The sequence below is a fragment of the Calypte anna genome, chromosome 4A (assembly GCF_003957555.1).
Source record: "Calypte anna isolate BGI_N300 chromosome 4A, bCalAnn1_v1.p, whole genome shotgun sequence".
Taxonomy (NCBI): Eukaryota; Metazoa; Chordata; class Aves; order Apodiformes; family Trochilidae; genus Calypte; species Calypte anna.
Window position 1 is genome coordinate 1,479,388 of NC_044248.1, and position 13,560 is coordinate 1,492,947.

At 50.4% G+C, this 13,560-nt stretch overlaps 1 protein-coding gene across 6 annotated transcripts in view; it reads right to left on the reverse strand.

The window, feature by feature from the left end:
* SLC4A4 (solute carrier family 4 member 4) overlaps window positions 1-13,560 on the reverse strand; it is a 146,985-nt gene that overhangs the window by 111,028 nt on the left and 22,397 nt on the right. For all 6 annotated transcript variants that reach the window (XM_030450129.1, XM_030450128.1, XM_030450130.1 and 3 more), the window contains exon 3: window positions 463-642. In XM_030450129.1, coding sequence (XP_030305989.1) covers window positions 463-642 — 180 coding nt within the window. The remainder of the gene's footprint in view (window positions 1-462; window positions 643-13,560) is intronic.

A 13,560-nucleotide genomic window follows, 5' to 3' on the forward strand; every position in this document is an offset into this window, starting at 1 on the left:
GAATTGCTGAAGGGAAAAGTTTGATGAGCACCACAAGTGATGGATATCACAGCCAGATGCCAAGTGGGTGTTTCTGACAACCCTCAGCAGTGGGTGGCTGTGCCTCTCATCATCCTCTCCTATGAAGCTGTTCCCAGCTTGGGTTGTAGGGATGCTGACAGCCAGGCCGTGGCCTCACTCATTGTGTTTCCTTCCTATCTCTTTACACCCAGGTTCAAATTGCTGCTTAAAAATTGGCCCCCTCCTGGCTGGCATTAGCTGAGGAGCAAACTCAGGTGACAGAGAGGATGAAATGTCTGCTCCAGCCTCTCTCTGCCTCTCCCAAGCCAGGCAACCCTTCAGCAGCACCTGATGGAGCCCACTTGGTCCCTGCAGGAGGAGCTGACTGGTTCTGTGGAGCCCATCTGCCCTGCAGGACCAGACCAGGGACAAGAGACCTCTGCAGTCTGAACCAGAACTTACTGAGAGGTTTCAGGATGCTGCTGCTTGTCTCATCAGCGTTTTCTACGTCTGATTTGTCGGAGTAGTTCTCAGAGATTTTCTCCTTTTCTTTCTTCTCTTTGTGTCCAGGTCTCCTCCTGTGACGCCTCCTTCTCCTGTAGCTCTTGGGCACGTGGACCCCGATGTAGATGGTGTGGTGGCCTGGGGACACAAACACAGGAATGTAACCCCAGGGGGGACAGAGCCTGCACCCCTGGCCACTGCAGAGCATCCTGCCTTGCATTCCAACAGCAAGCACTGTAAAGTTCTTTGCTGGCCTAACAAGAACCAGTGCTGAGCTTCTGTCTCCAAATGTGGGCTGGGAGCCCCTCAGCTACCATTTGGACAGTTATTTTTTTTTACAATTTTTTTTTTTTTTGAGAATTATTTTTTGTACAACCATTCCTGAGAGTGCACACCAGTGCAGCCTCTGATAATTATTCTGTCCTTGTGACTCATTTAAAAACAAAACCCAGAGAAGGCCATCACCCTCATTTTGCAATACTGAGTACAGTGCCCTTCAAAACCAGTCTGTGTTCATTTTGCCACTTGTTTTACCAAAGCCACTGCCTGCACTTAACACCCACCCCCTGCAAACTGACCCAAAGGAAGAGCTTAGAGCAACAAATCCCCATCTCTTGACTTGGTCACAAGTGGCAAATACCACCCCAGTATCAGCAGGGCATCACTGAACCCAGCAGCTGAGGAAGGACCTCACACAGAAGTTAATGGGGATGTCTGAGTGCTTGACACTTTCCAAAAAGAAAATTTAAGTAAGAAAAGAGCAGATGCCAACTTTCCTATTCTGACTGCAACCACAAAGTCTGCCTTCTCCCTTTCAGAGAGACTTCCACTTCAAACCAAAGCACTTAAACTACAATTGTGTTGTCTGTTTTGCTGAGAACTGTGCCCACCTCTCTATGCAGCACCCACAGACATTAGGAAGAAATTCTTTATTTTGAGGGTGCTGAGCCCCTGGCCCAGGTTGCCCAAGGAAGCTGTGGCTGCCCCATCCCTCGCAGTGTCCAAGTCCAGGTTGGATGGGGCTTGGAGCAACCTGGGCTGGTGGGAGGTGTCCCTGCCCATGCAGGGGGTTGGGACTGGATGAGCTTTAAGGTCCCTTCCAACCCAACCCACTCTGTGATCTGCAATGAGACCTCCCAGACCCACACCTGAAGGTGTGGATGTAGCTCTGGTGTGCCAAGGGAAACAAGGAAAGCTCTCCCTGTGACTGGAAATACCAGCTTTACCATGGCAGATGGCACAGGGACAGAGAAGGGGACATCTTACCCAAGGACAAGCAGGAGGTGTTGGGTAGGGGTGGCCCTGGGATACAGACAGGGCAGTGGGGGCCAATCCCAAGGGATTCTCACAGCCAGGATTGCATTCAAAAGCCAGATGCAAAAAAAAAAATAAATATCAGTAGTGGTATTAAACCAGCATCCTCCTTTGAATCACTTTAATTCTGCAGGGGCAGCTTGGTGGCAGCAGCCCATCCTAGCAAGCCTGCTGCCACCAGAGCAGGACAATCTCTCTAATCTTTTGACCACGTGCACACAGTGCAGATTTTGGTAATATGAAACTGAATTGTGGATGTGCAGGAGAACAGCTGCATTACTTACTGCTTTGCCCTACCCTGCAAGGCAGAGACTTACTTAATGCTGCTTTTTCTCTGGCCCCCCCCAGCCTCCTCCTCCCAGCCTGCTCAGGGAGGCCAAGCAAGACATTTTCCTTTGCTGTGTACTTGAAGTGCTTGGCATCTGTTTATATTGCTGCAAAGGCTGAGATAAACTTCTGGGCTCCCTTCCCAAAGTGCTGGGAAGGAAACAATTGACACGTCCTCTCAATGCCCTGGCTTGCTGAGCCATTTCCGACTCACCGGGGCAGCGCAGCCTTTCCCATGAGAACCATCCAGCCAGTGCCCCCAGCCTGAGAAACCCAACGGGATGCACAGCCCTGACTGCCCCTTGCACACCCAGCACACCCTCACCCAGCTCAGGGTGCTCAGAGCCTCCTCGAGCCTCAGCCTGAACATCCCCAGGGATGAGGATGCTCCCAGAGATCCTCCTCTCAACCCCCTCCCTGGACACCCTGGGCCATTTTTCCACTACCCTCATGGGGAAGAACTTTTTCCTGACCCCCAGGGAAATCTGCTCCTCTCCAATCTAAGCTGATTGGCCTCTGTGTGCACCTCACTGATTGCTAGAGCAGAGCCAGGGATTTCACATCACTTAAACCCCCCCGGGGAAGATGCTGCAGGTCCTGGTGGCACTGTGGCTCTGCTAAGGGACACGGGTGGCTCCTTGACCTTAACACCTGCTGCAGCTGAAGCTCTGGAAGTCAGCAGCTTCTGCCTTGATGAGAAACTTCACTGCACACCAAATCCAGAGCAAAATCACTTCACCTGAGCAAGAAGTAATCATCACCAGAGAGTTATTCCCCCCCGTGGAAAAATCCTGTGTTAAACCACATCTTTTCCTTTATTAAGAGCTATTAAAGTATAGCAGCTCATGATTCAGAGTCCAGATTTAGTGTTTGGGCAGAGGAGACTCCCTGAGTCAGCTTTGCTGGTGCAAACCCACTCCTGTAGCACCAGCTCCAAGCTGTGCATCAGGCAGCATTCCCTCCCTGCCTGCAACAATATCTCTGCAGCTCCTGGGCAAGCATGGGCTTGTTGACACCTTGGGAATGAAACTGCCCAAATTCTCATGTCAGCCCCAAACTGGACATCCCAAGGCCTGTGAAGCACCAGCCATGTACATTGTTCAAAGCACGTGGATCTACTCATGCTGTAATACAGGCAGCAAGTGCCAAAAGAAGTCTAAATATAGTGAGAAATCCATAGTTCCAGTGCTGTTTCCCAAACTGGTTCTAAAAGCACATTTGAAACCAGCAGAACCATAAAGAATGGACCCATGAAGTGTCGTAGAGCTCAGGTTTCTTACAAAGTTTGAGTTTAGTTGGTTCTGGGGAGCTCCATCCTGCAACAACAACATTCTCTGCAAAGCTTCTTGTACTGCACATTCCAGCACACACACACAACACATCCCATGGTGGCAATCCGAGTGTAGTGTACCAGGAAACCTGGGTGACAGGAAATGCACACTGAGACCAGAGTCTTAGCATGAGAAATTAAAAAAAAGGAAGGGGGGGAAAGAGGAAAGTAAATAAATTAAAAAAAAAAAGACAAGGTAAACCAGCAGATCTGATTGGATAATCTAAGCCTGGTGATGCCTTTTGTGCCTGAGGTCTCTGCATTCCTCTGGACACTGGGATGAGCCCAGAGCTTTCTGCAGTCCTTATTTTCTGATTCTTTTTCCTTCCAGATTCCTACAGCCAAATGAAAAGCAGAAAGCAATAACTTCATGATCCTCTCTGCTTTGAAGCACTCTTAAAGTAAAGGGTGGCAGTGCAAATGGTTTGTGTACAGCAACCCCAAACCTGGGCACCTGGAGAAATGAGCCAAAAAGTGACAGGATCCAAGGATAAAGTCTGCCTGGTGGAGAATATCTGGGAAAGAATCCCTTCCACATGAGGGGGGTTGTTGAGACCTAGAGCCTGGTCAGAGCAGCCCAGAAAGAATCTCAGACTGACACCTTAGAAGGTAACGAGATGACAACTTAAACATTTATAAAGCAATGAAAATGAGCTGAGCACCAGCAGTATTCACCTGCCCCTGGTTTTTACTTTCAAGGCTCCTTTCCAAAGAACCATGAGAGGCACATTAAGTGTGGCCAGGTCAGATGGGCTCATGGGGTTACACCTCACACAGCCACACAGCCAGCATCTTCTGCTCCACAGCCACCATCTTCTGCTCCACACCCAGCATCTTCATCCCCACACCCACCATCTTCTGCTCCATGACCAGCATCTGCTCCACACCCAGCATCTTCTTCCCCACAGCCACCATCTTCATCCCCACAACCACCATCTTCTGCTCCACAGCCACCATCTTCATCCCCACACCCAGCATCTTCTGCTCCACAGCCACCATCTTCATCCCCACACCCAGCATCTTCTGCTCCACAGCCACCATCTTCATCCCCACAAGCTCAGGACACTCAGACCTCCTGTCTGGGGCAGCCCTGTGCACCCAAGCTCTCAGAGAAGACTTGAGACATATTTCAGAACACCCAAACCAAGGGTTCCCCAGGGGTCCCAGCTGGAAGGCAGGGGACCACAGCACACCCTCGAGGCTTTATTGTTGCTGTGGCTTCCAACACATGCCAGGAGCACAGGGCTTTCACTCCCTACCCCTAAGGAATTGCTAATGTGATGAAAACTTGCTCCATGGTGCTCTTAGCACTTCAGAACCTGTCCCAGTCACAGCCATGGTGTCCCACCAGCCAGGGAGGGGAGGTCCCATCAGCAGAAGCCACCTTGGTGGCCAAAGAGCAGGGGTTGGGGGATGGCCAAGCACAGGGCCAAGAGGACCCTGGGATTTCAGCCAGGCTAGGGCAGCTTTTCAGAAGGATCCTTCTCCTTTTTGTGCAAGAATCAAGGGAAATAAATGACATAAAAGGCTGATGGCCCAGAAGGACAAATAAATCAGAGGGATGATCCATTTTAAAGGAGAGATACTAAAAGTAGCACTAAGCAAGTCCCAAACTAAGCCCTGCTTAGTTTCAAATCAGCTCAAGAAGTAAGAACAAAAGGCCACGTGCTGGGTGCCCTTAACTCTACCTGGTTGTAAGGGGTGACAGCACTGGTGGTGGCCCTGCTGTCACTGCAGAGGACAAGGGACAGAGCCAGCACAGCACTGCTGCTGAGAACCCTGACACCAGGGGAGTGCACACAACACAACAGACCTCCCCAGGCCTTCCTGCACAGCTATTTTTAAAATTATTTTATTATTGTATTTTTTTTATTATTATTTTTGTTCTATAAAGTGGTTTGGGTTGGAAGGGACCTTAAAGATCAAGATCCAACCCCCCTGCACGGGCAGGGACACCTCCCACAGCCTAGGGTGCTCCAACTTGGACACTGCCAGGGAGGAGGCATCAACAACCTCCCTGGGCAACATCTTCCAGTGTGTTATTACCCTCATGGGGAAGATTTTTTCCTGTTATCTAACCTAAATCTCCCCTCTTTCAGTTTCAAACCATTACCCTTTTATTTGTTCTAAATATTTCCCAGGAGGGATGGAAAAAAAGCACTGATTTCCCCACAGGTGAAAAGCCACAGAAACAACAGGGAAAGAGGAATATTTCCAAAGGTAGATTAGGAGGATGCAAACTCTGGGTCAGGAGGAAAGCCATGGAAATAAATGTACCTGATGGCTGGTTGATGCAGAAGGAACAAGGAACAGGATGATTTCCCCCAGCAGTGTCACATTACTATCCCCATCAATGCAAATGAGCCAGGCACTGAAACTCAGCAGCAAAGCCACCCAAACCATAGCCCATGCTGCTGGGGCTGACCAGGCTGACCCCAGCCCCCCACCCCATCTCCAGAGGGGTTTCAGAGCACCCTGATACCCAAGGGACTGATTTTCTACCTCAGTAAAAGTGCATTGATCAGGTACACAAGGTTCATTGGGCACTTGGCTGAAATCTGGGTGAGATCTGAACAAGCCAATGGACCAGTGGGAGAGAAATCACCCCAAACCCTCCCCTTCCCCCAGCAAAACAGCCCCACCAAGCAGCAGAGCCAGAGAAAAGATGCTTTTCCCTCCAAGGAGAAGGCAGCTCACATGAGTGCCTGTCCCAGGCAGGGTTTTAGGAGTGCAAAAGCGTGTGTGTGTGACCCCCAGGCACCAAATCACCTCCTGGCAAGAGGTTCCCATGAAAGGAACCCCAGGGCTTTCTGAGGGCAGGAATAGCAGGTGGATCCCTGGAGCTGGACAAAGGATGCTGGATAAGGCAGTGGCTGGGAGAAGCAGAAGAAATCATGTCCTTATGGAATAAAATAGCACAAGTCTGTAACCAGGGAACTGGAAAAAACTGAAGATCAGGAATGGCCTCAGGCATAAAGGGCTTTAGACAATAGTAGGATGCAATAACCTCTGGTATGTGGCAGCTGGCCAAAGAAAAGGGGCATGGGAACCCATCAGGTGATGGGACCAAATACTCATAACAAGACACCCATAAGGCTGAGGATTCGTCAAGTAAGAAAAGCCAGCAGGGAACAGCCTGCTAGGAGAGAGGCAGTAAAGGGCCAAAGGGACAAGAGAGGCTCCAGGAGAGACAAACCCCAACTACTCCACAGATGAAACAGGAAAGGACAGAGGAGAAGCAGCTCCCTGTGAGCACTTTATTACCACACATCATCCCTTGTCATGCAGCCCTTTCCTAAAATCACTGAGAGGGGGATTGGAGATCCCTCCAAACATGGATCTCTCTCATCATGGAGACTGGAGAGGATTTTTTTTTCTTGTATATATTTTTCTTGTATCTTTTTTTCTTTTTCTTTGAGGCTTCTCAAAACTCAGTATCTTCAAAAGGTCACTTTAAAGTCCCCTCTATGGCCTTTCAAAGGTCCACACACAACACCACTACAGTCAGCCAGCAGGAAAGTCTCCCCAGCCATCTGGCTAAAGCCTGCACTTCCCCAGTCCAGCTCTGGGCTTCTTGCTGCCCAGTGCTGACCCAGACATGAACTGTCAGATTCCTAAGGAGATTCAGAGGCTGCCCCAAAGGATGTTTAAAAGGTGAGCAAACACCCTGCCCTGCAGAACAGCCTGGCTCTGGGACATGGAGCTCATAGAAAGGCAAGAGACCAGAAAAAGAAAAGGCAAAAAAGAAATGATATCATTGACTTCTTCAAGAAACACTGCTTAGAAGGAGCAGGCCACCAAAAACTGCCCCAGGAGACTTGGCAGGACAGGATCAGCACATGGAGCCCTGCAGACACACAGTGATCACAGCACTGTCACAACTGAAAAAGGCCTCCTATATCACCACGTCCAACCAACATTTCCCACCCCAAATTAAATATATTTATCAATATGTGTCACCCCCTGGAGTATGTCCTGACGTGCCTCATCTATGTGGCTTTTAAATGCTCCCAGAGGGGAGCCTCCATCACCTCCCTGGGCAGCCCCTGCCACTGCCTGAGCACAGAAACCCCAAGAGCAGCTAATGACAGGAATTAAGGTTTGCTCCATGGCAGGACAAGATGAGGCAGCTGGCAGGGAATTACCAGGCAGACACTGCTGAGACAGACCAAAAAACTTGTGTTTGGGGCCTTCTCCCTGAGCTTTATGTAAGCCCCTTGGCCACAACCCCGTAAGCTGCTTTTCTTTCTTCTTTGGAGCCCTGAGAGGTGACAGAAGCCACCAAACCTGTCCTGCTGTGATCTGAGCTAATCTGGGCAGCACTGCTGGGGTTCCGGGGAAAGAAAAGGGAGAGCTGAAAAATGCTCAGCCCTGAGGAGCAGGGCAGAGGAGCTGAGAGTTGTTTTGCTGAGCTGTTCAGAACCCTGGCACCTTTGGATGTCCTGGCATCTGCCTCAAACACTGACCACAGCTCCTTTAACATTACATCCCCTTCCAAAATGTCCCAAATAGTCACCCAAAATAGCCCATTGTGGCTCAAAGTCTTGGCCTCATCTTCCATGTTCCCATCTCAGTAATTACCAAGGCTGTACCTCCCACTATCAGGGCTCCAGATGCAGGGAGGGTTTGGATCACCTTCCAGTACAAGAGGTCTGGTATGTGTAAGGCACCCAGGTGCTGCCCCCACCATAGAGAAAGGACCTCAAATGACCTGCTGGGTACCACAGCACCCCTGCCCGAGCAACAGGAAGGCTCCTGACACCTCCACTCTCAACTCAGAAGCAAACCTTGTGATGTTCTCAGAGCCTGAGCCCCTGATCACTGCCAGTGACCCCATGGAGCAGCAAGTTGTGCAAAGGCTGAGGAACAAACACCCAAGTCTGGGCACACATTAGCAGGAAAGCCAAGACACAGCAGTGCAGTGTGCCAGGCAAAGCTCTCCCTAACCCCAAACCCCTTTCCTGGGGTTTGCACAGGGCCAGGCAGCTCAGGGGAGGTCCTCATGCCTGCCCCAGGCTGCAGACAGACACCCAGCCCTGCTCCAAGCAAACCTTGACTCCAAGGCTGCAGATATCACTAAATATGTAAAGGCTGGGGTGGGTTTTATGAGGCCACTGCAGCCCCAGCTGGGGTTTCCTGCAGGACACCAGGCAGGAGCCCAAAGCCCCTGGTGCTGCCCAGGTCACACAAAGGCCTCTCCAGCAGCACCAGGCTACCTCCAAGGAAGTGCCTCAGTTTCCCCTGCCTCTTCTCAGCCTCTTCCCACTGCTGAGGAACTTCTCCTGCTGTTGTACCACCAGACTGGGAACCTCATCCCAAAGGTAAAGAAGGGACAGACCCTGGCAAAGGGTGGGACTGTGACCCAAGCAGGGTACAGCCTCCACTCAGCCCAGCAAGAGGCTGAGAATTAAGCCCAGTTCTACCAGTTATGGGCAGGAAGGACACCCTTCTGCTCCCCAGCCCTACGAAGGCTGTGGCTGTTTCATCTGGCCAAGTCTGAAGGAACTCAGCCCTGACAAGGGCTCAGGTATCTGCCACTATCTGCCACAAACAGAATTACTCACAATTACCTCGGTTGGAAAAAACCCTTCAAAATCATCAATCTAAACTATCACTGAGCTGCAGTGTCTCTCCCTGCCTGCCAAGTGGGTTCTGTCACTTCCCCTTCCTACAGGTCCATCCCTTCATTTACAGCATGGAGTACATCCCTTACAGCACTGCCAGTTCTACAAAAGGCAGTGTGTGCCTGCAGGCTCCTCAGAGCTGACAGAACCCCCCAGGCACACCTCATCTTGTAGTGCCTCAGCTCTCCTTACAGCCTCTCCTTGCTTCCTCCTCCTGAGTGCACAGCCAACTTATCCCAGGTTAGCAGCACCTGAACTTGGAGTGAAGGTTTTTCTCAGAGCTTGGAGTAAGTGGGCACCAACTCCTGTCCCACCAGCTCTAAAGCTGCTGCTGATTCCTGGCACCAGATGAACTGACCAGAACAACATCCCATGGAATGGCCAATGGAATTGCCATGCTCAGGGATCCCTTGGGATCAGGCTAACAAGGTGCTCAGGTGATGTTATCTCCATGCCAAAGGTTTCTGACCACACCACTTCAGGGGGGATTCGTGTTTCACACCCTCACAGCATTTGCACTACTGACTGAATTAATCCACACACACACAAACCACTCCCAACTTTTCCAAAGGGCTTTACCATCTTATCAGGAGGCTGCAGTGGAGTCAGTCCACTAAACCTGTTCATTCATGGCAAACCAGCTAACAGGACATGGCTGTAAGCTGCCACATGTCACGGAATAATAATAATTAAAAAAAAGCTGGAGAGAAGCTCATCTGAAATCTTTCATCCATTTAGTTCAAAGCTGAGAAGATCCAAACCACCCATCTTGTTTTCACTCTCTGCAGGGCAGCATTTAGGTCCCAGTCTGTGCTTCCCCCCGAGCTGCTGGGCACAGAGAGAGCAACCAGGCAGTGCCTCAGCTCCTTTGCTTTGCTTTTGCACAGCCAAAGCCTTGCTCAGCCCATTCTGTCTCTGCCTGCAAATTAAAGGCACCAAAGAATATTCATGAAGCATACTCTGTGCTGAGATTTTATCTGATTCAGTTTTAAATCACATTTGTTTCAGAAGCAATTAAAAGCTGATGGGAAGCAGGGCTTCTGGTTATTTCTGGTCTCCCTTCAGACAGTGATCAAAAACTGCGAGTGGGGAGGACAGAAGAAAATGAAAATAAACAGGTGAATACAGCTCATTTCTTCTACCTTCTGCCCGCTGAATCAAGGTAAAGATTTTCAGTTATCTTTACCCTTTAAACCTCTCTCCTCACTGATCCAACAACCAAGTAATAATCTGGGGCTTATGGCATCACACAGCTTCCTGCCAGCAAAGTGCAATGACACAACAGGGATGAGAATAGAAAGCAAGGAGGGGGAAAGTGAGGGGAGCAGGCAGCTAAAATGAACAAGAAAGTTCTGATTTATGCTCTCTTTCTATTATATTCCAGAACCATACCAGGATCTGGGAAAAACTCCCTGCTGGAGCAGTGGGGGATTCACTCCTACAACAGCAGCAGCTCTGAGCCCCTCTGGAGAGCTGGACTTCGCAAATCATTGGGAAGGCAGAAGAAAGCCCTGGCTGCTGTGCTGCCCCTTCTCAGGAGGCAGGGAGCTCCTGGGGCCATGGCAGCCTTCACCTCCATCCTCCTCCTCCTCCCCATGCAGCCAGGGCAGCACCAAGCCCGGGGGAAGTTGTGCTCCCAGAGCCAAGAGTACCTTATCTCAAAGGATAAGGTGGAGCTTTACTTTTCCCCTCTTGCAAAATTGGTTATTAAGTAATGTGTTTATGTCACACATACCAGCACTCCTCACAGTGGCATTACACCAGATGTCATTACCTTCAAGGAAAGGAACGTGCAGTGCTCTAAATGAATGGGAATGCTTTGCTCCTGCAGGAGGTTCAGCTTAGGGCAGGGCCTCAGAATCACAGAATTGCTCAGGCTGGAAAAGACCTTCAAGATCAAGTCCAGCCTTGTCCTACCCCTATTCCCCTGTTCCTGATGACCCAGCACCAAAGCAGCTCTTCCCCAGCTCCCCCCAGCCCACATTTTCAGTCACTTCCCTTCCACGCTCTGATCCAGAGCCAGGCAGAGCCCTGGTGTCACCAGGAGATGTGCAGCACCAGGGATGGCAGCAAAGCAGCTCTGCACAGCTCCCAGGTACACTGAATTAATCAGCTGAGCCCTCCCACTGGTAATGAGAGCTGAGGGGAGCTGGGATGGAGTAATTTTTGAATGCCAGGAGCTGCTGTGAGTAATGAAAGAGCACCACATTCCAGCGTAGGCTCAGCCTGAGGTGCCACCCCAGAGGAGCACTGAACAGGCTCAGGCAGCAGGCCAAAGGGACATTCTTTTGTACTTCTGTCAGGTATGTGTGGTTTCTATTAATGTCACTTTTACTCAGCAAGGCCGTGACCCACATTTGCCCCAAGCTGAAAAGGTCTCAGCATCCTACCAGCCAGAAATGTCCCTTTTTCCTCCTCCTCAAAAAAGCCAAGTCCTTCCCTCTCCCCCACCTGCTGCAGCAGTGAGTGAGGGATGGGGTAACTCAGAGTTCCTGTCCCCAACTCAGACACAGCACCTGAGGCCATCAGCTACCCACACACCCTGCTGCTTTGGGCAAAGAATGTGAGAAAGAGGGGTGCTCAAAATGACACTTTTAAAACTCTGTCTTGCATGTGTCTAAAATCAAAACCAATTCACAGGCAAGAAGAGCATCCTGCCTTCTGAGCACATCCTCCTGTGTGGCAGGGGGGTTTGCCTGGTCCCTCCTGCAGCTTGGGAACCCTCAAGTCCCTCTGCTCTACCACTGCACCACCAGCTCTCTTCTGATCAGGGTTACACTTCCCCTCTCCCTAGCAGGAGGGAAAGAAAACCCTCCCTCCTCTCTGCTCTGCTTTGTTGTTTGGTTTTCTTCCTCCAAGCTCAGTGAAATTAAGAGTAGCATTAGAGAACCATCCTGAGACATCTCATCAGCACAGGCTGGCTGCACTGCCTGTCAAGTGCAAAAAATGACTGGGAGGGGAATGGAAAGATGAGGCAAGAGAGGCAAACAGCTTCATAAGATCTATGTTGTTGCTTCATGAAAGTAGGCTAAAAAAACACAAACTATTCAGAAAAATAAAATACACCTGGAGGTAACAATTCCACTCACTGTTACCTTCCCCTACAGTGGCTGCAACTACTGCAACCCTTCTAGAAAAAGCAGGTTGTAACTACAGCATGGAAGGGGCTGCAGCAATGAAGAGCACTCCAGAGCCCACACCTTCAAGTCTCCAGATAAATGCTCTGCTGTTCAAAACTACTCCAGTGCAGAAACCAAACAGAGAGACTTCAAAGCACCTGCATCAAACATCAGCTGAAGGTCTCCAACCTGATGTTTTAGCCCTTCTATCAGATCCTAAACTGACAGAGGGAAGATTGAGATGAGACATTAGGAAGAAATTCTTTGCTGTGAGGGTGGTTGGGTGCCCAAGGAAGTTGTGGCTGCCCCATCCCTGGCAGAGTCCAAGCCCAGGTTGGATGGGGCTTGGAGCAACCTGGGCTGGTGGGAGGTGTCCCTGCCCATGCAGGGGGTAGGCACTGGATGAGCTTTAACTTTCCAACCCAAACCTTTCTGTGAGTTTGTAATTTATTCTATACAGGCAGCCCAGGACTGGGGGCATGGGGCATGTGTGCACATCAGACATCCACATCCATTCAGGGCACTTCTCTGTGGGGAGCTGGGAGCAGCTGAGCCAAGTAAGATCTCATCAAGGTGCCAAAGCCTTTCCTGACAGCTTGCCCTGGGCTAATGCCCCAAACTTGCCAGGTGTGCAATGAGTTAAGGCTGTCCCAGCCCAGCAGCATCAGAGATGGTCCCTGGGTGCCTGGTGACACTGCCAAGCAGCTCCCTGTGGGACTGAGCTCAGTCACAGGCAGGAGCCTGGCAAGAACCATGGCACTGCTTTTGGCAGGAGCAAGGGGCTCAGCTGGGTACACAGCCCCAAGTCTCCATTCTGTTCCTGGAGGTCACACCTGGGCAATGCACACCCCAAGAGCATGGGGCAGCACTTCAGACAGTAAAATCTAACACGTTCTCCCCCTCTCAAACGTTTTTCTGCTGTCCCAACATATCAATCACTCTGGGAGCAAAAAGCTAATACACACCTCCTGTCATTCCAGGCCTGCAGACAGCAAACAGCCTAATTAAAGCCAACATGATGATTTATAGTGGCTGAGCAGAGATTACTTCCTCCAAGAGAGGAAGCAAACACAGGCTTTTTCTGGTTTGATTTGCTGGAAGTGTTCTAATCCATCTTCCTGCAGATGACTTTCTTTCAAACTGCTTGATCCTCTGCCGTCCATTACCAGTGACAATGACCTGGCTGTAATCTTACACCTTGCCAGATGTTTCAAACCCAAAGCCACAGGCATTTGCTTGCAAGTAGAGAAATCAGAATAAAATTCTGTGCCTGAAGCAGGGAGAAGGGCAGCAGTGAGAGGTGATCTGCAGGTCTGCCTGCCTGGGGAGAGGAGTCCATCCA